Raw genomic sequence first — 26,420 nt, 5'->3', positions numbered from 1 at the left:
TCTGAAAGGATTTTGTGAAAACAAAAAAAAAAAAAAAAAAAAAAAACCTAAGGGGAATGTTAGTGTAATCAACCCGTTGAATTGATATATCTTGCCTCCTAACTGAGAAGAACACATTGAAGACTTGTACAACCCAAATTTAGCATGAAGGTGCAATCACATCTTGCACAATGCCAAGCTAAGAACAGGTCGGGAAAGGGGATTGGACGTTTCGAACCACCCTGCAATCGAAAGCTGCGATACCATGTTAAACAACCATTGGACTCGAAAAAATTTCGCTCTTACGAAAGGGAACCAAAATGTATACCAAAAAACATGTTTCAAATTGAGATGCAAAAACAAACGGCTCTCTGTTCTGTTTATTGATACGAAAACATTCCAAAATACAATTACAGACATGAATGTTCCACACGCTCAGCGCAATAGCTATTACACACTTGACCAGAGTTCCATGTTTTTTGGTAAATGAAAAGCTTAAGGAGCATCACTTATTTGAGAAAAAGCAAAGCTACAAGCTCCCATGGCGAAAAATACGGCGGTGCGATTTATTTATGTGGTGGACTGGATTCACTTTGCCAAATTAAGATGCAGTAAACTTCAAACAGCTCGCTCATCTTTGGCAGTTTTCTTACCACTGAATAACTTGGTCAGATTAGGCATTACATGCTTTTTCTTCTGAATGGGGAAATTGTTCCGCGCTCCTGGAGAAGCAGATTTTCTATGCCTAACCCGCCTGTATGGAGTCTGGTATCCATTACTTCTGATAGACTTTCTAGGCGTGGCTTGTTGCCGGCTTCCAGATACTACAATTCTCTCCCGTTTTTGTCCCCAATTCTGTACTTGTTGCTCTTCGTCCACTCTCATCTCATTGAGATCCCTCAGAGTTAAGTCTATCCTTATCAGTATTTCCTTCTCACTGGCCTTTAGTGCTTCAACCCATGCCTGAGCTGCTGCTACCTTCTTATCAGCAATTTCTTCAGCTGCGACCGCACGTCCAGTCAGGTACTCGTGTTCAAACTTGGATATGGTAATTGAAGAACTACTCTGTGACTCAAAAGCTCTAGCTCTTATGGTATTCTCGATGAGACTTTTGAGGTTTTCAAGCGCTACAGCTTCGGATGATTTGACTGTTTCGAGCTCTTGCATTGCAGCCTGTAGTTTTTCCTCAGTTGATTCTATCTCATATTCCATTTTCAGAATTTCGGACTTGATGCTTGCAGTCTCTTCGCAGACAAGCTCCTTTTCTTTCTTTGCAGCTTCTGCTTCGGTCTTGAGCTTGTCGAGAGTGAGAGAGAGATTGGACACAATTGATTTTGCTTTCTCTTCAGATGCAGAGACAGCTTCCAACTTGGCTTTTGCTCTGAGAAGCTTTGAGTTGAGATTTTGAATGCTTAAATCCGATTTCTCTTCTGTCTTCCTTAACCGAGCTGTCTTGTCTGTTAAATGCTTGAGCTCATTTCTTATAACATCCATGGAGGCCATGTACTGAAAACCTTCTTCTTTTACTGCAGCCAATTCTGTCTTTGCCGCCTCTAGTTCTTCGGTAACTGACTGTAACAGCGCCGAGCCTTCCAAGTCCTTCTCTTTCCGAAAACTAGGTTCTGAACGAGTTAAGCTGTCAATCCTTTGAATCCTTTTGTCCGTTTCTTTAACTAGCTTTAGTTCATTCTGTAACACATCCACATCAGAGATTGTAACAGCTAATTTGGTTTCGAGCTCTTTCGAGTAATCAGCCTCTTCAACGATATCTTTCATTTTCTTCCTGGTCTCGTCTACTGCAAACGAGAATTCAATGGCTTCCTTTTCTCTCTCAGCTTCTATATCTCCAAATTCTCTTGCAGCTTCAATCCGGGCCAACTCAGCTAGCACTTGCTCTTCATTTGCTTCCTCAATCTCGTTCCTGATTGCTTCCACTGAGCTTGTATAAAACAACATATTTGCATTTGCAGCCTCTGTCTGCTTCTCTGCCCGCGATTTCTCTTCTAAAACCGATGCCATATCAAGCTTGAGCATGCTTAGCTCCTGTCTCACAAGTTCCAATTCTCTCATCACTTCTGTATATTTTTTATTGTCCACGTCCCCAATAGCCAATACCTGATCTTCACGCCTGCCCACAGGCCTTCGCGGTTTCTTTAGCACTTCAATCTCTCGTGTATGTAATTTTGCCTTGGAGTTTGTTTCCTCAATTACAGAAGAGAGATCTTTAGCTCTCTTCATGGCATCAAGCATCTCAGATTGCGCTTGTGCTCTTAAGGCATCTGCATCCACTCTGTTTTCTTTGAACCGACCTATTTCCCTGCGTGCCATATGGAGTTCTCTCGCTATTGCAGAAGACTTCACATGAAATTTGTAGACAGAGAGAGAGAGAGAGAGAGATCAGAAGCAATGCAGATGGTTTTTTGCTACGTAGTGAATAAAACTAAAATTATGAACTGGGATTTTCCATAGTTCCAAGAGTTGGTTGAAAACCTTCAACTCTTGCACTTGAGGTCCTGAGCTCGATTCTCTCTCTTCCCAACATCGCTTGTATAAAAATTAAAAAAATTCGGGGTTATATATACCTCGGAGATATCTATCTGGGGTTTGGTGAGTGAAGGACCAGGAGGAGTGGCTTCAAGAATCCTATCTTCTCCATATAGACTGTTGGCTTTTCTAAATCTTCTTCTGTTTTCAGACTCTCCTCTACTCATATTAACCTGTTTACCACTCAAATCATCAAGCACCACAATTTCTGTAAATTTCTTCAAAAATCCAAACAACTTTATTCTTCAATTTTGAATAAAAATTCTAAGAAAAAACTAGAATATAATTAAACCACCTTCATCAAATGCAAGAATTTCAACTGAAACAAATGCAAGAAATTCTACAACTACTTATAAATACATGCAAGGTCCGTTCTTTTCCCGACGTGAGATTCTGACCCTCAACAAAATGCAAGCAATTTCAGCAACTTAACAATCTTCATAACATATATCTATATGTAGATATCTCTTCAATTCTTAAAGACAGAAAGCTATGAGATTGAAAATTAAAAAACTTACAAATAATTGAGGTGGAGTTGGAAGGCAGAGAGAGAGAGAGAAAAAACTTTGTTTTTGTCAGACAGTTTTAATTTATTCATTCCAATTTAAAGAGGGAAGAAATATAAAAGAGGAAGGAGTGGCTTCGGTTCTGTCCTCAATTCTACTCCTCATGCTTAAGCTGATATTGGAACTACCGCCATCTGCCAGCCATCTCTTTATTCTTTTCTTCCCGCATTTTAAATGTCCTTTTCAAATATTGTTCTAATTAAAACTGAAATAAGACTATAAAATATGTTTACGTCGGATTTTAAAATTATACATATTATATGAAACTTTGGAAAAAATTAATAACAAACCAGATGTAAGATTGACTTTTTTTTTTTCCTTTAGAAATGATATTGAGAGGCAGGAATCGAAATTAGGATCTCGAGTGCATACATGAAGGCTCTAAACCAACTGAATTACAAGTTTCTTTGAGTGTTAAATGTAAAATTCTAAAATGGTTAGTTCAATTAAACAAAACTTTTAGTGTTTTTGTGAGGAGAAATTGCACAGGCAATTCATGAAATAGTTATTTCAAGCGTCTGGAAAGCTTGAATGGTATATTATTAAAGAATGAAACTTTTGAGCTAATTAGAGTTCAATTTAAACCTTTTACTTACAAGTAAAAAAATAACCGTAGTGCTAAGTGGCTAAATAGCTTGAAATTTCAATACGCCTCTAAGAATAGTAATTCCAACAGAAAGCACTTCTGGGAAAAAAAAGTGATTTCTATAGAAGCATTCATGTTATTTCAAATGATAAGAAAATTAGGGACAAAGGTCCCTTAGGCTTTTCCAAGTCGTACCTTTTATTTTGGAGAAAATTAATTCTTCTTCTTGCCCGAATACATTATATACTCACAGATTTTCTTAGTTGGACCAGACTTGAACCACTCATTCGGATAATAATAACAAAAATCCGACCAAATGTAAATAAACAATTTGGTCATATGCTTCTTGAAAGTTTATTTATTTATTTTTGACAAACGATAGGATAATCTACATTAAATTCACGAAAGAGTTTGAACTCAAAACTCAATAAGTTAAAAGAAAATGCCCTAATTACCAAAGCAGTCCACCACTCGTCTTCAAAGTTTATTCTTTTTGCATTGCAGGCATCTTTATTCTACAATTTGTCATGAACATATATATAAAATATACCTTACATGGATGAAGTAGAATTGAACTATATACGTGTTTGGTGCAGCGAACTTAACTACGAATGTGTCTATAGCTAATTTTTGGCTTTAAGACTCTGGTTCTAGAGCTTCGATTGATTCTTTCGGCTCTGGTGCTTTCAAAGGTTCCCTTGATGCTTGTTTGGAAGAGCCTTTGGGATTCCTTTTATGTTTACATGTTTGAAAATGCTTTTGAAACAACTAAAAGTGCTTTTAGATTATTAAAAATCTTTTTTTAGTGGTTGGAGAGAAATTTATTTCTGGGTTAAAAAGCACTTGAAATGTAATACCAAATAAACACTTAGGTCCGTTTGGTGGGTTGGATGTGATTGGATTTTAGAAAAATGATTGAATTGTTAGGGGCATGTAAGACAAGACATGTAACCCATGCATAAAGATATGTTAAATAACCTAGTCTATTGGATTCATAACTCATCATATTCAATCATGTCAATCTCACATTTTAATACAACAAACAAGGAACTTGACTCAAGTCCATTTTAATAGGTCACAACTTATCCCAACCTAACCACCAAACATGACCTTGAAGTATGCTTTCTTCAAATCCCTTATCAAGAAGTACTTGAATTTTCTTTTTAAAAAAAAATTGTTTTTGGGATAAGTGCTTTTAAAAAAAAAGTATATTCAAACAGTAGCATTATTATTATTTTTCATTGAGATGAAGAATATATATTTGTGGTGGTATTATTGAGTTAATTCCGAATTAATGGAACATGGTTGAGAGGCTTGAGATATGGGGTTCAGTACAGTGTGTATTCAAAGGAAATGGGGTAAAAGATAGATATATACAAAGACAGTTGTGGCAGGAAGTGAACAATACGACAGATTTGTAAGTTTGGATCTACTGGACGTGTCTTAGAAATCGAAGGGGGTTAAGATTCCACGTCTTTGCATGCCAAACCATACGACCGCATCAACATTTTCTTAAGAGTTATCCATTATTTAATGGTATGCATGTTACAAACAAAAATACGAAGAAAGTTGAGTTTTTACCATATAATTAATTAGTAATATGAAGAGTAATTTAACTATTTACAAGTACATGTAAGGTCTCTTCTTTCATCAATGTGGTGGTAATGGGTTAAAAAAACCGAAAACTAAAAACCACTGAATGTGAAAAACTGAACCGAATCTAGTTGGTTCGGTTTCAATTTTTAAGGTTCGAAAACCGAACCGAATTGAACATATATTAATTTTATTTATTTATATTGGGTATTTATTTTTTTAGCCCAATTTCCAACCAAATGTCTTGAAAGGCAAACTTCCCAGATGTTTTGAGCCCTCTCATTGTGAGCTCTTCTCATTTGCAAATCCACTTTGCCACTTCAGATCGATCGATTCGTTTTCCTCCTCAGCTCATCGGAATCCATGGTGAAAGAAACAGCTTGCATCCTAGTTACAAGAGTCGTAGGTACTGTATCGAATCCATAATCTCACTGTTTGTTCGAAATTTTAACAAGTCCTAATCGATCTTGTAGATCTACGACATTGTTCTTGCTTGTTAATTTGTAAATTTCATATAATTGATGCAGCGTCATGGTGGGTAGCTTCCCAAGGAAAGAAGGCATGGTAAGGAAAGACATCATGACAAAGAACATTTCCATCCACAAGTCCCAAGCTTCTGCATTGGAAAATCAAGCAGCTCCTGACTGCAAGGTAAAAATAGGGGTGTGCTATCCACACATCCCATTTTACTTTTTATACACTCTTTGATAATTTCTGTTGGTTGATCTTTTTCAATTCATCCGATTCGATGGCCGAAAATTAAAAAGATGTGTAAGAAGTAAAAAATGGTGTGTGAATATCACACCCCTAAAAAAATTATTTGAATAGAACAAAAATTATTGGGTAGTTTTGTTTGGATTAATATTTAATGTTGGGTCTTGTGTTAGTAAGGCCCAAGGATGTTAAAGTAAAATGGCAGCTTGACCAAAACCCAATCGAGAGGCTTGAAGCAAATTGATGCCATTTCAACCAAGACATTAGACCCTGCAGTTTCTGACACGAAACGAAACGACACAAAAATAACGGATTTTGGGTCAACACGATAACTTATCGGATCATTATCGGGTGACCCGTTAATAACAAGTTCTTAACGGGTATACACGCGGATAACACGTAGGTAACCCGTTTCAACCTGTTAAGAAAAATTTTATTTTGATAATTTTAAAGTTTAATTACTAAACGTTTTATTATAAAATACAATAGCCATATTAATATATACAATATATTTTATATTAAATATATAGTTTGTATTATTATTCTATATAAGTTTAAAAAAAAAAATTTAGTCACATTATTTATTTTTATCATGAGAGTTCCTTATTATCATTACTAGGATAAATTTTACTTAACATGTTGTTGTCCAATATTAAAATAAACTAATATAGTATTTGTATAGGCAAGAACTAAGAAGACATACATATAAGTATAAAAAATGTGAAAGAATATATAAACACTCGTGATTCATCATTATTCCTCCACGAGTAGATAATGGCTACACTTAAATTATCGTTTAGATTTTTAAAATCCTCCAAACCTTCATGAATAATGTTTTTTATTTGAAGGAAAAATTAATAATAATTATTGTAGAAGTGTAAAAAATGTAAAAAAAATATACAATCACTCATAGTGACAAACTTTACAACTTTCATGAAGGGGTCAGCTTCGAAATCCAACACTATAATTCATAAACCTTAAATTTATATTTAACCGTCGATTGCCATTTACTCTTTATTCTTTTTACTGAATTTCATTTTTAAAATTTTCTTTTTTGAAAACATAATCATTTGGCGGATGTAAGAAGATGAATGGTTCAGATATTTAATATCACGTTTCGATATTTATGATTAACTGAAATATGAGTCGATGTCATATAGCTTGTAGAAACATTATAAACATCAAACAATATTTTCACTAACCGTAAAACTCTGAATATAATATCAAGGATCCAAATCGTTCATCTTCCTGCATCCTCTAATAGATCAAGTTTTCAAAAAAGAGAATCTGAAAAAAACAAAATTTGATGAGAACAATGAAGCGTAAATGTAAACAACAATTAACAGTTAAATTTTGATCTATGATTTATATGATTATAGTGGCAAATTTCGAAGTTAAGCTCTTCATGAAAGTTATAAAGTTTGTCATTACGAGTGTTTATATATTTTTCTATATTTTTTTACACTTTTACATTAATTAAAAACTATTAAAGACTTTAGGTAAGTGAAAATATACTTAAAAGAAAAATGCGTTTTTATATTTTGGATGTGACAATATGGTATGTATATACTTATTTAGTATTATGTCTTTCATTTGATTATTTATTGGTTTAAAATATATTTTCCTTAACGGGTAACGGGTCGGGTCATATTACCTGTTAATATTATCGGGTCGATTTCGGGTCGAGTCATTTTACCCGTTTATTTAATAGGTGTTACACGACACGACCCGTTAAGATATCGGGTATGACATGAAAACGACACGAACACGGAAAACACGACACGAATGCCATGTCTACAAGACATAGGCCATGTGCTTATGATTGAAGTGACAGGTGACAGAGACCAACTCACTATCAGCCAAACAACATTTTCTAGTGGCATGACAAGTAAATAGATGATGACTCACTGCCTTCCGAGAGCCATTGGCCAAGAACAAAGCCAAGGTAGTCAGGCCAAATCGCCTATAAAAGGAGAAAGAGACACTAGAGACAAGGACACTTAAACAACCAATCAAAAGACACACTCAAACAGCCAATCAAAAGATATATATACTCTGCTCTCAAGCCAGTTCGTACCCAGAAAGCTGAAACTTGTCCAGATTCAATCATTTTAGCTATAGTTCTCCCAGAAAAGCCATCTCTTATCTAATGTAAAAGCTCTGCTACCTTCCCTTAGTGTTGTAATACCGATTCTTTCGTGTAAAACCTATTTACCTTCTATCTTTTTTAGCATACAACCTCTGTAAATACAAAGAAAAGTAGCTGCAAGAAGTTCAACCTTACCCGACAAGGCTAAATCTTGCCCGAGTCTTTTTATTTTGTACGTTCATTTAGTATATATGTCGCTTAATGTACTTTCCATCATGTATTCAAGTCATCTTCAACTGATTTTCACTCAAGAGTCTTATTCGTATTTGAGTCTGGTTAAGTTCATAAACCTGGTTTCATTAAAAAGCAAATTGTGATCGAGGAAGTGGTTAAAAGGGCCTTGAACTCCCTTCGTTTTGGACATACAAGATTATGAACCAAAGGTCCTTGTTTACAAGGCAAGAAAAAGAACTTAATGCAGACTTAACTCATCTGTGACAATCCCTTGATAATAAGAAGTTTAAGTAACTTGGGGCGCAAGTAATCAACTTAAACCACGCATATTCAACAATCTGTTATACTAAGATAACATTGGCACGCTCAGATCTTAGTTAGTTTTGATTACGAGCCTTAAGGCCTACACCAAAGGCCCTAAAAGGGCACATTTCAAACTAATTACAAACTTAACTTGCAGCATACCCAAGTAACAAGAGCTTGCCCGACGACCAAACAACGTGCCACTTGCTTGGGGAGCTGTGCAAGGGAAATCTTGCCTGAACATAGTTTTGGCACACTTAGTGGGATCCCAATAATCTTGTATGCCAAGAAGAAGAAATGAGCGAACTTTCAGGTGGAAAACAGAGTATAGGCAACCCCTTTGTCCAACAAGATCAAACATGACAGATCAACCATAAGATTTCCCCTCCCTACGAGTTCCTACGATCCTAAACAGCCCAACATCTTCGGAGAAGTCTAGCGGGAAAGTTACTAATGAAGACTTACAAGCTACTATGGTACAAGTTTTGAGAAGTATAAAGAAGATCACTTTGGAAAGCAGAAAAGAAGTTAGCAGACTATGTTGCTTAACATGAACTCTACAGAGAAAGTTGGAGTTGGAGTACTCCACACCAAGATATGGGTATGCCAGGAAGGTGATTAGGGAAGCAAGCCTAGAGAAATGACTAGTAATTCCTCTATTCCTCTTACTCGAGAAAAATAAGGATAAAAGAAAGAAGAATGAGGAAGTTGAGGCTAGTCAACCAAAGGAAGAAGAAATGCAGGAAACAAGTTTGCTCGACCTTTTGTTATTCCCACTAGATAGTAGGGGGTAGATCAGGCTAGAAGGAATGAAGTTTGGAATGACTCAGCAAGTTGGCAAGTCCAGTGGAAAAGGTGTGCCCATAGTTGCGGGCAAGCCTCCCCTATAGGCCACCACCTTTGGCTAACAAGGGAGATGAAGCTAAGTGGAGACAGCTAGAACCATAGAGGGAGGCTTTCTCAAGCAATGAGCGTAGCTCGAAGTGAGGACCTCTTTACACCCTCCCCACACAACAATGCAGCTAACCAGTAACTCATAAATGAGCTAGCTGAACTAAAAATGATGGTGGTCCAGAATGCTCAATCCCAGGCTCACCCACTATTCAGAATAATATATCAGAAGCCTTACCCTGAGTATATTGATGAGCAGAATCCTTTTCCCCTCAACTTCAAGATGCCCGCATTCCCAACCTGCAGTGGGGAAGATTGTAATATGTCTTTTAGAGACCATATTTTCAAGTTTTCCAACTACTGTGTAACATTTGAAGACAATCCTAACTACAAGTTGAGGTTATTTGGGAATTCAATGGTTGGCTTAGCATCTTAGTGGTACACTATTTTACCCCCTAATTCCATTGCCAACTAGGGGCAAATGGGGATGGCTTTCCACGAGCAATTCCATAGGGTGGAGCCCGAGATAACCATCAATGATTTAGTGGAAGTAAAACAGTATGAACATAAGTCTACATAGGACTTCATGATGAGGTTTAGGAGGACAAAGATGAGGTGCCAATTTCCCATCAATCATGCTCAACTCATAGCTATTGCCCAAAAGGCTTTAAGGTTACCATTGAGGAAAAAGTTCTATGATATGCAATTTAATGAACTTCAAGGGTTGGTGATCACTGCTACCAAGTATGAGAAGTTGTTAACCGAGGAGCAGCAAGTGAAGCACTCGTTTAAGGTGCCCATTTTTTACAAGAACAAAGCCCCAATACACCAATTGGAGTTTGAAAGTTTAGAACTAGGGGAAAATGACAGCAATGTAGGAGAAGGAATTGAGTTGTGCACAGCAAAGATGACCACCCCCTTCAAACCTTTGATGGTGAAGAGATTGGTTCAGCCTATCAATGACTAAAAGATTGTTATGATTGATGGAAGTTTTGTGCCTATAAAGCCCCCAAAGTACCAGACTTATTCTTTTAATTTGAATAAGGCTACTGACATTTATGAAGAGTTAGTGAGGGCGAGGGTAATCTTGCCCAACAACACCAAAAAGATGCCCGAACCTGAAGAGATGAGAGGGGAAAAGTATTGCAAGCTTCACTACACCTTCAACCATTCCATAGTCAATTGTGTCCAGTTCAAGGATTGGATCCAGGATCTCATAGTTAAGGGGAAACTGTTGTTAGAAAAACCTCAGGCTAACATGATGATTGGCACATATCCCTTCCCAGAAGCCCCCATCAACATGATCAACCTTAACTGGGTTAAAAAATGAAAGGGAAAGTGTACTTTGGAAGAGAATAATGAGAGAAGGCAAGCTGTTAGGCCATATAAAGGTGTTAGAAGATTGCCCGACATACCACAAACAACTGTAATCAAGGGAGTGATCTTATGTAGTAAATGTCAATGTGAATGTGAATTAGAGGTGCTAACATCGAGCGCCATTAGTGATCGAAAGTTAGTAAGGAGAATTGAGATAAATGAACAAGATGCCCACATAAGTGTTATTCGAGCAGCAGAAAAAGAAACTTCCAAGAATGTGTTCCAAAGGTTAAGTGGAGATTCAGAACCAAAAGGCTTATCTGAGTTATTCAGGAACCATGAGGTCTCTGAAGAAGCTGAAGACAAGGAAGCCAAAATGCCAAGGTGGGTAGAAGTGAAACCTCCCTAACCAAGTTATCATGGCAGTGCAAGGTAATGATGGAAAGAGATAACCATAAACCCAGTCCCCCTAGTTATTAAGAAAGACTCGGCCCAACTTGGTCGAAAATGGTACATGGTCTGGAAAGATGGGAGACATGTTCGAGAAATGTAAGCATTTATGATTGGAAGAGTCAAAGGCAGCATAAAGCCCATATGAGCTTATTGAAGATCCTTACAATTGTAGAAGTTTATGGGAATGTTAAGTTTGAGGAGGCCACACAAGGTGGAACGAGACAATTCCAATGAAGAAGTAAAAAAGAGATAGAAATAGCTAATAGTAAAGTGGAGGGTGAATGAGATCATGTACCACATAACCCTCATCCAGGGAAGTACAGAGTACTGAGAAGGGCTCAGGAGAATGTAATGATGATGCTTACACCAGGTTGGAGACCAGAGCCTCTCTGTTTCAGGACTATTTCCTTTGAGAGGGGAATACCTTCACCTATACTGGAAGATGAACCCTACGAAACCCTAAGACAACTGCTTAACTTTGATATAATAGTAGAAAATGAAGTGCCTGAGTTGATGCTAACCAATGATGCTCAGGCTTGGATGGACGAATTTGTGTATCAGATTAAAGGAAAGAAAGAGAAGTACTTTGACCCAGCAACTTCCATGTAAACATGACTTATGTTTTATCAGCCATGTTTTGCGTTGTACCAAATCAGCCAGCCATAATGTAGGGTGATTACTTGGCACTATAAACAATTATGGCACTTGTTAACATTGAAGAAGTTAGGAAAGAAGTACCAAGCGTTGCAAACTTGCCCGAACCTGTATGAAAGGAGCCCGATAGGGTATATTCTGATTGAATGGAGTTCAACAACCCAAATCTGGCCCTAGCCCACCATCTCAAGCCCATATACATAATTGCTCATCTAGAAGGAATACCCTTCAAGAATGTGTTGATAGATGGTAAAGCAGCGGTTAATGTGCTCATACTTAAACAAATGAAGAGGCAGTGTAAAAGTAAGGAAGATCTTATTCCCACTGATCTAACAGTTTTTAGTTTCTTTGGAGCCATCACCAAAACCTATGGGATATTACCCTTGGAGGTTGACTTGGGGTCCAAGCAAATCATGTTGGAATTCTTTGTGATGGATAACAGCTCTACTTATAGAGCATTGCTTGGGAGAGATTGGATTCATCAAAGTCTGTCTATGCCATCCACTTTACATCAAAAAATTGTTGTTTACCATGAGTCCAGAGCCGAAGAACCAGGATTTTGGGAGATTATGGAAGCCGAGTCATGACCATTTCTCCCCACAGCCAATATTGTTGAAGCAAGTTTTTACAATCCCAGTGTTAGGATCTTGCAGTGTTTGGGAGCTGATGAGAACAACCGCCTTACTATGGTGACGACCCAAAAGCTCCTAAAATAAGGATTGTCTCTCACCAAGGAGGAATGGGATAGGCCTCACATTGTCCCAGCCCACCAACACTAATGATGTTCGAACAGAAGATGAATGATCAAGTGATTGCAGTCAGGTCCTTAATCAAGAGACTATTGGTTTATGGAATAAAGATAAGAGAAGTAAAAGATACCTCAATCAAGGAGGAAGTAGAGTAGGAGAAAGAGGCTTCAAGCACCAAGGACAAAGACGAAAAAGAGTTTTTAGGAGAGGAAATAGAGGCAGCCATTCACATGGCTAAGTGTATATATGACTTGGAATGGCCAGATGAAGTGCTCGAAAGCCCAAAGTCAGTTGAATTTTTATGCACATAACGCGAGAAACCAACACCAGAAGTACAAGACCCATTGGAAACCATTAAATTAGAGACTGAGGAATATCCAAGGCCAATACAACTCAGTGGCTTGTTAGAAGCTGGAGATCGGGCAAAAAGGGTAGACCTTTTGCATGAATTCAAAGATTGCTTTGCTTGGCATTACACAGAAATAACTAGATTAGACCCTAGTTTAGTAGAGCACAAAATGCCTATCAATGAAGGGTACAGACCTGTAAAGCAAGCTCCAAGAAGAATGTCAAAAGAGATAGAGGAAAAGGTAAAAGAAGAGATCGAGAGGCTGGTAAAGGCCGGATTTATTAGGCCTACAAAGAATGTTGAGTGGTTGGCCAACATTGTACTTGTATTAAAAGATGTAACTAATGTTATCTGATGTTATGTCAACTATAGAAACATTAATGAAACCACGCCTAAAGATAAATACCCCATGCCTATGGCTGACCTATCCATGGAAGCAGTTGCAACACACAAAGTTTTATCTTTCATGGATGGGAATGCTGGTTATAATCAAATAAAATGGCTAAAGAGGATATTAATAAGACAACTTTTAGGTGCCCAGGGCATGTAGGAGCATATGAATATGTGGTCATGCCATTCCGGCTCAAAAATGTTGGTGCAACCTATCAGAGAGCAATGAATGCCATTTTTCATGATTTGATCAAGCATAAAATGGAAGTATACATTGATGACATTGTGGTGAAATCTAAAACTGAAGAGCAACACTTAGAAGACCTCAGATAAGCCTTAGTGAGAATGAGGACCCACAAGCTAAAAATGAATCCTAAGAAGTATGCTTTTGGAGTAAGATTGAGCAACTTTTTGGGATTCTTTGTTCATTAGAGAGGTGTGGAGATAGACAAAAACAAAGCTCGAGCTATAATGAAGTCACCTTCTATCATCAACAAAGTACAATTGCAAAGGCTACTGGGGAAGATCAACTTTTTAAGAGGATTTATTGCTAATTTGGCAGGCAAAATCCAACCATTGACTCTTTTACTAAGGTTGAAGAATCAAGAAAAGTTTAAATGGGGCCCACAATACCAAGAGGCTTTTGACAAAGTGAAAGTTTGCTTAGCCTCTCCACCAATGCTCATGCCCCCTCAGAGAAGGAAACCTTTGAAGCTCTATATCTCTGTCTCTGAAAAGTTAATAGGAAGATTGTTGGCTCAGAACAACGAAGGGGAGAAGAAGCAAGCAATATACTACATCAGTAAGATCCTTACTGAGGTAGAGACTAGATATACCCCAATTGATAAGCTATGTTTAGCTTCATACTTCATTGCCTGCAAGTTAAGGCATTACATGTAGCCTTACCACATCCATATCATTGCCAAGATTGATGTGATCAAATACATGTTGTCTAAGCCAATACTAACTGGAAGAATTGGGAAATGGATTCTAGCACCTTCAGAGTTCAGTTTTCAATATGTGCCTCAGAAAGCCAATTACAGACTTCTTGATCAAGCACCCAGAACCCCAAGATGAACTTGTCAACATCCCAGGAACTCTGGAAGTGGCCAGCATTTGCTTCCTACCAAGTAAAGATCACTCGGGCAAATAGGAATGGATCTAGCAAGAAGTAATAAGGATAACTAGCTTGGATTACTCCTTGGAGGTTGTATTTTGATGGATCTTGTACTCAATATGCTACTGAAACTAGGATTGTTATCATTGATCCCAAGGGAGTTCAACATTGCTACTTATTCCTTCTAGATTATCAAGATACTACTAACAATCGGGCAGAGTACAAGGCATTGATCATTAGCTTTAAAATCCTGATAGAGTTGGGGGCAATTGAAGTTGAGGTGTTTGGTGATTCCGAGTTGGTGATTAATCAGTTAAATAGAGACTACAAGTGCAAACACATCACCATGGCAGGTTATTATCTGGCAGCTACTCAATTGTTGAGTTATTGGGGTACTGAAGTTTCAATTAATCGTATTCTTAGATAAGCAAATTTAATTGCTAATGAGATAGCATAGTTGACTTCTGGAGCACAGATCCAAGAAAGAAAGATTGAGGTGGATGTGGAGGTACAAATGAGGAATCTCCCTTCTATCTTTGAGATAGGATTAAGCCTAGATGTAATAACCAAAGAACCTGAAATAGAATACTAGAGAACACCCATCGTCCAGTACTTAAAAGACCATTTTTCTCCCACAAGTAAGAAAATTAGGAAACAAGCAATAAGTTTGTCATGTGGGACAGAACATTGCTAAGAAAGACTCCAGATAAGATTATGTTGAAGTGTTTAGGCCTAAAAGAGTTAATGAGAGTGATGGCTGAAGTGCATGAAGGCATGGAGCACATCAAGCTGAAACCAAGATAAGGTGGTTGTTAAGAAGGTATGGCTACTTTTGGCCTGACATGGAAAAAGATTATAAAGCTTATGCCAAAGGTTGTGAAGAATGTCAAAGGCACGAACCCCTCCAACACATACCTTCAGTACCCTTGAATCCAGTAGTGAAGCCTTGGCCTTTTAGAGGATAGGCAATAGACTTCATCAGGAAAATTTACCCAGCTTCTAGCAAGGGGCATACCTTCATAATTGTGGCAACAAACTATTTCACCAAGTAGGTAGAAGCTTCAGCTGTGAAGACTATTACTTCAACTGCTGTGAAAAAATTTATTGAAACCAAGATCTTACATAAATATGGGGTGCCCGAGACAATTGTTAAGGACTGAAGACCATCTTTTATTTTGAAAGAAGTGGAGGAATTTGCAAGCAAGTTCAAGATAAAGATGATCCAGTCTAGCCCCTACTATCCCTAATCAAATGGTTAAGCGAAAGCTAGTAATAAGATCTTGGTGAATATTATTAAGAGAATGGTAACATATAGTCCAGAGAAATGGCATAAGAAGTTGGGAGATACGCTTTGGGTTTACAGAACCTCAAAGAGAATAAGAACTGGGACCACTCCTTATGCCTTAACCTTCAAGCAAAATGATGTACTCCCTATGAAAATCAATGTAAGTTAAGTAAGGCTTCAAAACCAGTTTGGTTTACATAGTGATGAATACATTCAAGGCATATTTCAAGGGATTGAAGACTTAGATGTAGCCTGAATTGAAGCCTTGAACAAAATTCAAGAGGGGAAGAGAGCTATTGCCCGATCATACAACAAAAGAGTGAAGTTAAAAATCTTCAAAGAATGAGAGTTGGTATGAAAGGCAGTTCTACCCTTGGGTGCTCAAGTTAGAGGTTTTGGGAAGTGGAGTCCCACTTAGGAAAGTCATTTCCTAATCAACCAAGTGTTAGACAGAGGAGGGTACTACTTGGCAGATTTAAAAGAAAATTTGCAAAGGCATCCAGTTAATGCCAAGTTTTTAAAGAAATATCACCCCCACTATGTGGGATGTTAGAAACTGCTACATTAATGAAGTTTTAACATTAGCAGAGATGTTAGATCCTTTTTATTTAAAAAGTTAGATAAAGATGGACAAGTCAAATGAGTCAGAAAATATCTTTTATTCATAATGAGAAAAGTTACAAAATTCTAGCATAACAAGTTCACATCCCTAGCTAATGCAGCTATCCTGGAATGATAAGTCTGCATAATGGTAAAAATTCAACCAGGTTCTTTAAAGGCAATGTTGTTGTTAGCTAGCTGGGCCCCGAAGTCATCCATCTCTTAGTTGACCCTTTCTTCAATCTTCTGGTAAAGTTTGCTCAAGAGGGTCATTTGCTCGGCCTTTAGTGCTGAGAGTTGCTCTTCCAACTTCTGGATCTCAAAGGCCACCACTATGATTCTATCTTCTATGACCGAGCCCTCCTCTACCAATTTATGCAGAGAAGATAAAGTCCTGGAGTGCTTCTCCTTGTAAAACTTAATTTTGTTGGATTGCCTCTTTGCCTGAATATGCTGGTCTCTCAAAGCTCTCAAATTCTCAAGGAAAGAGAGAAATGACTCATATTGAACCTTTGACATTTGTTGAGCTTGGTACAACTTAGTAAGTGCTTTCTCTGCTTCTTGGAGAGCATTAAGGCTAAAAGAGGCAATGAAGTCCCTCTGCATCTACTCCCTGAAGACTCGGCATAAATCTTGAAGATGTTGGGGCTTAGAAAGATGCCTTGGAGACCTCAGCTTGGTCCTGAATGCCCTAACTTTCTGACTAGTTCGAGCAGTGAGGCCGTAGCTGGAATGGAGGCAAGAGGATGAGGCATCACTCCAGCACCTCCGGAGGCAGCAACGGCGGAGTCAGCTTCAGATCAAATGATGAGGGTAGACCTAGAAATGGAGGAAGCAATAGCAGCAGTCTTCTTCGCCTAAGGAATGGGAATCCCTATGACCCTATAAGCCTTGGGAGGTCGAGGAATGACCACCTTGCGAGCTGCAGGCCGAGGAGATTTGCCCAAGCCCTCGCCAGAAGCCTGTTATGACCCAAGGGAAAAACAAGTTAGAGAATTAAGACATACATAAGTTAAAGAAGAAGTAAAAGTGACAAGACTTTTATACCTGAGCTAGCCCTTGAATTATGGATGAGGCACCTCTGTGGTCACAGTTGCCTTGGGAGAACCAAGCAGACTGGCCCAAGAAGTAGCATGATGAGCCCTCAGGCTAGTCACTTTTGAGACCACAATGATCTCAGGGACTATAAGCTCCCCAAAAGTTGTTGGTGGTTGCTTGGTGGCCTCATGCATTGGAGAAGACTGAGAGAATGTAAAACAAGGTATAAGTATAAGTTAAAGGAGAACTTAAAAGGAAATTTAGAAGGGCTTGAGAAAATAGGTACTTATTGAAATATTACCATCATCCACGAAGTGCAACATCTCCCCAGTTGTTGGATTAAACTGGGAAGTGGGAGTCACCACCATCATTGGAAGAATAGTTGAAGAGGAGAAGGCTGAGGTTTGCCCGACTGAATAAGCAGATACCCCAACCTTTGCCTATAAAAGAAGGAAGATGGTTGTTAGTTTCAAAACTTGGAAAATCATAAGCTTAACCATGAATAAGAAAGAATTATACCTTTGAGGGCTTAGCCCGAAGAGGAGAAATATGCGATGCTCAGGCTGGAGGAGAAGAAGGCTCAGGCTGGGAGATCCATTCGCCTCGAGTATTTTATTACAAGCAAACAAGCAAAGAATTAGCACAATGGTCAAAGAAAGTGAACTTCAAAAATAACTTAGTGCTTAAGAAATGAAGCCCATACCTTTAATTCCTCATGGATTATATTAAGGACCTCATTGTTTTCATGTCGTACCTCTGCGCCCGACTGTGATCCTTGGGAAGTGGGGGTAGGTTTATTAGTACCAGAAGGCCCTGAGTATAAGAGACGGGGAGTGTTAGTTCAAACTTGTGGAAAGTCGAAACTGCGAAAAGAAAACTAAGGCTAAAATCACTTACTGGAGGATTTTTGTTTCTTTCTGCCCGCTTCAGCTAGAGGGCAAATGAAAGCTTTGAAGATTGAGAAGTCTATGACCTAGTCCTCTTTCTGGTTGGAGTTTTCCTCAGGCCAGGAAAAGCAAGTCAAGGTTGAGGTTGTTCCTCAGGCTCAGACTATGAAGATTCTACTACGGTCGTTTTTGCCCGCTGAAGTGCCAGCGTCTCTACCTCATGCCCAGCCTTGGCCTTTAAATCGCTGAAGAGATCAAAAATGTCTCCAGCATCTCCAACAACTTAGCTAACCCTGCCCTTTTCCTTGCTGCCTCAGCAGCGGCCTCTTGGAGAACCAGAACATCTGCAACTTCTTCTTCTGGCCCGACATCCACTTCTTCAGTATTGCCTTGGGCTGCAAGACCAAAATAAGGGTTAGTAAATGACAGGTGATGGAAATATCGCAAGGAGAAGCAAAATAGAAGTAATAAGGTAATGCACCTATAAGAATGAGCTGGTTCTTTTGGTTGATCACCTCCTTTCAGTTCTCAAGTTCTTCCTTCATTGGGAAGGATTTGAAGAAGACTTGCTTGAAGAGAAGATCATGTGCCTCTATGATGTCTATATCGTACTTTTTTTACCATTTAGCCTCCCACCGAGTGGCCAATGATGGAGTGCACTCAAAGTTCAACGCCACGAGCTTGTGGGCGATTCTGCTCATCACCTCTAAGCTACGCCGAGCTACCCAAAAAGTCATGTCAGAGGGAGAGCGGAGGTGGAATGAGGTTCCACTATGCATGGAATTGAAGTAGGGCACCAGGATGGCCTGCTTGAACCCTAGCTACCTACCACAGAAATTGGGGTGGTAGACTTCTAGCCCCCGATCATAGCATATGCGGTCGCTGCGCATTCCCTAAGCCAGTTCCCGTTGTTAAATGCAGCTCATAAATTTCTCCTTGCAATGGTCGTTTGCATTTTCTCCAAAGGCATCTTGAAAGATCTAGTGTGAGAACCATGGATACCTTCTAGCACGGAGACACCCCACTCCAAGTCTACTCGAGTTTGACAAACCTTGAAGAAGTAGAGGCATGCAAGGTTGAATGGTTTGTAAGAGAAACCTCTGCCAAGATGCGAGTTGGAGCTACTCCTTCGGGGAACTCTAGGTTAAGCGCCCAAAACTCGGGGAAGTACTACTGGAGTCATAGCTTGACCATCCAGGTTGGCCAGTTAAGATTAGTTTCAAATGACTTACCTTTGGTCATCTCGTATAGAATATGGTATAGATGAGCCAAGATGAAGGGCTCATTGGCCACGTCATCGAAAGAATGTAAGGCCTCCAGTAAATGAACCCACTCTAGCTTCATTCTTTTGGACTTGTTTGGGAACATATGCTTGTTCAACCAATAAATGAGGAAGTACATGTGTTCCTGAGCCCTATCTACAGTGGAAGAGGGTGGTTTGAAAGTCTTCTGTGAAAATAGGATAAAGCCCACAAAAGACATCTTATAGCTTTTGAAAGTGGATGGGTTATACTCCAGACGAGTGATGGATTCTGAGGCACCCGAGCTCTTAGCAGTCAGGCAATAAGGCGAGGACCAATCGTGGGTAACGTCCATGCATTTGCCCGAGGGCCTTAGTCCGAAAACTTAAGCCATGTCAAGGACAATATGAGACATGGGACTTATTCTGAAGTTGAATGTATTGGTTCCATTATTCCAAAAGAGAAGAGTTGTGGTTAGGAGCTTAGGCTTGGCAATGACAGTGACCTTGGAGAGCATGATGAGCTCATAGATCCTATTGGCCATCCATTTCTGTTTCTAGATGGGCTTGAGCTCGTCTACCCACTTTGACCAAGCCTCATCCTCCATCAATGGAAAGCCTCGGCGGAGTAAGGGCTAGGAGTAAACTAATTAACTGCAAGCATGTTATTTTCCACCGTAATTAGGACTCGGGCAATCCAGGCTAACACCAAAGAATAAACCCCTCATTTTTTGAAGAAAATTGATGAGTTTAGGCCAGCCCGAAGGCGATGAAAGTCGTTTCAGCACTGCGAATTGACGATCCCTTCGCCGGACTTGCATTAGGTGCCATTGGTCGATTTTTGGGAAGAAAGTGAAGAAGGTTGAAGGCAGAAAGCAAGGAAGAACTACGAAGGCAAGAGAATTCTGGAAATTCTAGAAGCTCGGAGAATAAGGATTGCTCGAGATGTTGGTGAAGAATTTAAATGGAGGTTATATAATGGGCAGTTAGTTAATGTTGGAGATTGTGGGTGCAAAGGTTTATTCAAAAATGGATGTTAAAAGTGGTACAAGTCCCGAGTTAAAGCATGCAGCTAGTGTTTAATCATAATAATTCCATTCTTCTTATTCCAAGCAATCACCTCATTATTAATGTCTCGATTGGCAGACTTAACAATGATTAAGGGGGGCATTGTTTAGGTTAATATTTAAAGTTGGGCTTTGTGTTAGTAAGGCCCAAGGATGCCAAAGTAAAATGGAAGCTTGCTCGAAGCCCAATCGAGAGGCCTGAAGCAAATTGAAGCCATTTCAGCCAAGACATAGGTCATGTGCCTATGATTGAAATGACAGGTAACAGAGACCAACTCACTATTAGCCAAAAAGCATTTTCCAGTGGCATAACAAGTAAATAAATGATGACACACTGCTCTCCGAGAGTCATCGGCCAAGAACAAAGCCAAGGTAGTCAGGCCAAATGGCCTATAAAATGAGAAAATGACACCCAAGACAAGGACACTCAAACAACCAATCAAAAGACACACTCAAACAATCAATCAAAAGACATACAAACTTTGCTCTCAAGCCAATTTGTACCCAAAAAGCTTAAACTTGTCCAGATTCAGTCATTTTAGCTATAGTTCCCTTAGAAAAGCCATCTTTTGTCTAGTGTACAAGCTCTGCTACCTTCCCTTAGTGTTGTAGTATCGATTCCCTCGTGTAAAACCTATTTACCTTTCATCCTTTTTAGCATACAACCTCTGTAAACATAAACATAAGTGGTTGCAAGAAGTTCAACCTTACCCGACAAGGTTAAATCTTGCCTAAGTCTCTTTGTTTTGTACTTTTATTTAGTATATTTATCGCTTAATGTACTTTCCATCATGTATTCAAGTCATTTTCAACTGTTTTCACTCAAAAGTCTCATTTGTATTTGAGTCTGGTTAAGTTAATAAACCTGGTTTCATTAAAAAGCAAACTATGATTGAGGAAGTGGTTAAGAAGGCCTTGAACTCCCTTCGTTTTAGACATACAAAATTATGAACTAAAAGCCCTTGTTTACAAGGAAAGAAAAATAACTTAATGCAGACTTAACCCATTTGAAACAATCTTTTGATAATAAGAAGTTTAAGTAACTTGGGGCGCAAGTAATCAACTTAAATCACACATATTCAACAATCTGTTATACTAAGATAATAGTGGCACGCTCAGATATTAGTTAGTTTTGATTGCGAGCCTCAAGGCCTATACCAAAAGCCCCACAAGGGCACCTTTCAAACTAACTACAAACTTATCTTGCAGCACACTAAGCAACAAGAGCTCACTCGACGACCAAATAACATGCCACCTCTTCGGGGAGCTGTGCAAAGGAAATCTTGCCCGAACAAGTTTGTTGATTTTTATAAGGAGTATGATACTTTGTTATGAATTTGTGCACGATTCTGGTGGCATGGGCAACACAACTCAGGTGACGTAGGGCACGTGCGCCCATTAGGCTTCACACATAGGACAACCTATTATGATACCATGGAGAAAGTTGAGGTTCTACCATAAAACCAATTGGTAATATGAAGAATAACACAACTACTTACAAGCACATGCAAGGTCCCTCCTCTCATCAATATACGATTCATTCTCAACAGTTAGTTATACCATCTATTTGTATCATCTCTCTAATAGAGATGAGACCTTTATGTGTTGGAAGACCCTACTTCTATTAAAAAATTAGTACAAATGATGGTCCAAATGGATGATAAATATAGCACTACTCGTTACAAAATCAATATCATGATTCATGAAAGTTTGCAAAGTCAAGATTTCAGAGAAACAAGCTAGCGGCTCACTCATAATCATACAAATAATTTCTCTCAATTTACATTTTATCACGATAGGTGTGAGTTTTATTACAAAAAAAAAATTATATAATTAAAAGTGGAACCATTTAATTCAAGTTTAACTTAGGGAATAAAGATACATTAATTAATACCAAAATGGTGTGACCAAGTCTAACTTATCTATTCATTTCTTGGTTGCAAGGGTGTTCAAGTAATTCTATGCTTTTGTGAAATTCATTCTAAAAATTGAAATTCGATATACCTTTTATATGATCAGGGTGGATCCACCTTGAGATAAGGTGGGTCAGCTGACTCCTCCAAGCTCATAAATTCTCTATGAAAAAGTTGGGTGCTACCATTTGTAAATTTGAGATGCCCTTCAAAGCTACATTCCAAATGCTCAATGAATTGCTTGTGGGGGTACTGGGCAGGGTAGTTGCTAGCCTCATGCCTTTGTATTCCTTGCATAAGTTGGCCTCTGTCGGCATGCTCACTCAACAGCTATTGACATCAGTTGACATGCTCGTTCGGAAGCTGTTAACATTTATCAACAGACGTGCAATATAACTTGGCAAATGACCTCAGGCCTACCAAGGTCTAATGAAATGCCAATTTGCATGTTATTTCGTTCAAAAAATAATATGTGTGCTACACGCACTATTCTTATTGACACCCTAATATTATTTATTGGATCTGTCACTGTATACGGGAGATAATTGCTCCTTTGATGAAATGGAAAATGTCAAAAAGTGAAATTAATTTGTAGAATTTATGAGATAGACTACATACGTATCGTCTCTAAAACCTTAATTTAAAATAAAAATTAATACTTTGCAACCAATTTATTAATCAACTTCTTTGGTATAAATATATTACTATATTAAAAAAATAGTTAAAAATGTAATTGGATTGTGAAAAGGGAAATTTTATTTAAACACGTATTAATTGTCTTTTTTATCCTATTACATAATTACCATCCAGTACAAAATGAAATTAACAATAAAATTGAAATTTATCAAACCCACACCCAAATCCTTGGATAATGAATTGGATCCCATTCGGATCTAAACTGTGGGATTCTAGAGATCCTCACATCTTAACCATTCATTGTATATCGTGCGGTCAGAAATTATTTAAGTTTTTTATTTAAAATTAAGCATAAATAGTACATGACGAAAACTAGCCACAAGATATACGATGAATGGTTAAGATGTAAGGATTCCCTAAAATCCCTATAAAGTGGATCCGGAGAGAATCCTACCGCAATCCAAGGAGCCATGTCCTTGAATTCCTTGGTGAGGAAAGCATCTAAAAGCAGACACTTTATGCTGCAAAATAAGGACTACGATTCTCTCCCCTCCTCTTTCCATCCTCTTCCATCCCCTCCTCTCACATTCTCTTATTTTGTCTTTCTCTTGCCATAAAAAATTAATATAAGATGTTAGCGTGACTTAACCGTGACCGTTCAAATAGGAGGGGAGAGAAAGGGAGGAAAAAAAGAGAGGGGAGAAGATCCTACTCCGCAAAATAAAACCACAGGGACATGAAAAGTAGACAAGGTGGACTGCATTGTGTGAGTGGGTGCATACATTGGTGTTGTCATTGGCAGTGTTTAGATTGGCCTAGTCATTGCAGCAAGTAGAGAGTAAACGAATCACAAGAAAGTTTTACATTTTTGGATGCATATATAACGTTTATACGTAAGATTCATAAATAAGTAGAAACTTTATCGAATTATTCAACTTGACATAAATAAGTAGAAACTTTATCAAATTATTCAACTTGTCCACAGAAGTTGAAGTCCAAAAAGCTTTCATTCCCATAAACAAGTAGAAACTTCACCAAATTATTCAGTTTGGGATTTTAATTTTTAAATGAGTGTAAAGATAAATTTACATTTTGAATTAGGTTTGTGAAGCTAGTTTAGATAGTAAATTTGAGTTTAAAGAGATATTCATAGGGATGGACAACGGTTATGGCTGACGGGTAACTATGGTTATTTATCCATACCCGTTTAAGCTCTTACCCGCATAAACGTTTAACCAATGAGTAATTGCATAAACGATTATACTCATACTCATAACCGTTTATAAATGGTTAACCATACCCATAACCATATACCGGTTTAATCATAACCACATATATCCGTTTACCCGTTTATCCGTTTTTTAACCCTCTTATCCTTTTTTTAATCCATTTACCCTTGTTTTATCTGTCTACATATTTTTTTAACAATTTAAAAATTAAAAAAGAAATTTGTATATCTGGGAAAGTTTGGGAGTAGAATTCCCATTTGAGCGACATGCATCTGCATCCATAAGGATGTTGAAATTAAAGAAATCTTTTTGTTGACCAGTATATATATTACGTGCAAATCTCTGATTTCATATAGAACTACCCTATATAAATATATTTATATTTATATTTTGTTGTCACAGGTGATAGTTGCACTGTTGAAATTAGGCCTGGTAATTCCTGACACGACCCGATAACCCGACACGACATGACACGAAATTAACAGGTGTTCGGGTCGACACGATAACGAATCGGGTGTTATCGGGTAACCCGATAAGCACCTGTTAAGATAATGGGTTGGTTCGGGTATACACGTGGGTAACACGATACACGATAAGCAGAATTTAATTTTATAACCCTAAAAAATACTATAATAATTATATATATTAATTTAACAATTTTATACCCCTAAAAAGTTTAAAACTATAATAATTATATATATATATATATATATATATATATATTAAATTAACTATAATAATTATATATACTATAATAATTATACCCCCAAAATATTAACTATAATAATTATATATATATATATATATATTAAGTTTTAAATTAAATTTTATACCCCTAAAAACCATAATAATTATACGTACTAAATAAATAGATTTAAATCTACATAATAAATATATATATATATATACACACCATTGAACTTGATGGGATACACGAAACTAATTTCAACGATCCAACCATTAAACTTGTTTGTATATACTTCGAGATTGCATCAGCAAAAAATCGCAAAAAACAAACATTCAGAGATCAAGTAACGGGACAAAACTTTTTGACTATTTTAAAACAAAAAATCACGATTTAACAGTTATTTTAACTCCGATTTTGATGATTTTTTACATCTACACTCGTTGACCCTATATGAATACAATAAATCAATTCGATTTTCAATTTAAACTATTTAAACTAGTGGATACCACAAAATCTTATATTATACTTAATGAAAGTATAAATAAACTCTAAGTGTTAGTGAATCTATTGTTTTGATGGGATACGAATTCTATGAAACTAATTTCAACGATCCAACCGTCAACCTTGTTTGTATATGCTTCGAGATCGCATACACCAAAAATCACAAAAAACAAACATTCAGAGATCAAGTAATGAGACAAAACTTTTCGACGGTTATAAAACAAAAAATCACGATTTAACGGTTATTTTAACTCCGATTTTGATGATTTTTTACAACTACACTTCTTGACCCTATATGAATACAATGAATGAATTCGATTTTCAATTTAAAATATTTACACTAGTGGATACCACAAAATCTTATGTTATACTTAATGAAAGTATAAATAAACTCTTAAGTGTTAATGAATATCATTTTGATGGGATACGAATTCTATGAAACTAATTTCAACGATCCAACCATCAAACTTGTTTGTATATGCTTCGAGATCGCATACGCCAAAAATCACAAAAAAATAAACATTCAGAGATCAAGTAATGAGACAAAAAATTTCGACGGTTATAAAACAAAAAATCACAATTTAACGGTTATTTTAACTCCGATTTTGATGATTTTTTACAACTACACTCCTTGACCCTATACAAATACAATGAATGAATTTGATCGTCAATTTAAAATATTTAGACAAGTGGATACCACAAAATCTTATGTTATACTTAATGAAAGTATAAATAAACTCTAAGTGTTAGTGAATATATTGTTGTGATGTGATACGAATTTTATGAAACTAAATTTAACGATCCAACC

At 37.6% G+C, this 26,420-nt stretch overlaps 1 protein-coding gene and 1 pseudogene across 1 annotated transcript; one reads left to right on the top strand and one right to left on the bottom strand.

The window, feature by feature from the left end:
* Positions 1-325: 325 nt before the first annotated feature.
* Positions 326-3,210, bottom strand: LOC126583202 (protein PLASTID MOVEMENT IMPAIRED 15). Its single transcript, XM_050247523.1, has 3 exons — positions 3,042-3,210; positions 2,562-2,696; positions 326-2,334 (listed from the first exon to the last, which is right to left on the bottom strand). Exons 2-3 carry the CDS (start codon positions 2,688-2,690, stop codon positions 598-600), a joined length of 1,866 nt encoding a protein of 621 aa, XP_050103480.1. The 5' UTR covers positions 2,691-2,696; positions 3,042-3,210; the 3' UTR covers positions 326-597.
* Positions 3,211-5,499: 2,289 nt separating this feature from the next.
* Positions 5,500-22,312, top strand: LOC126582680 (uncharacterized; annotated as a pseudogene).
* Positions 22,313-26,420: the final 4,108 nt, after the last annotated feature.

This window comes from Malus sylvestris, chromosome 9, assembly GCF_916048215.2.
Source record: "Malus sylvestris chromosome 9, drMalSylv7.2, whole genome shotgun sequence".
Taxonomy (NCBI): Eukaryota; Viridiplantae; Streptophyta; class Magnoliopsida; order Rosales; family Rosaceae; genus Malus; species Malus sylvestris.
Note: the sequence above shows the minus strand (reverse complement) of the source record. Positions and strands in the feature narration are given on the sequence as shown.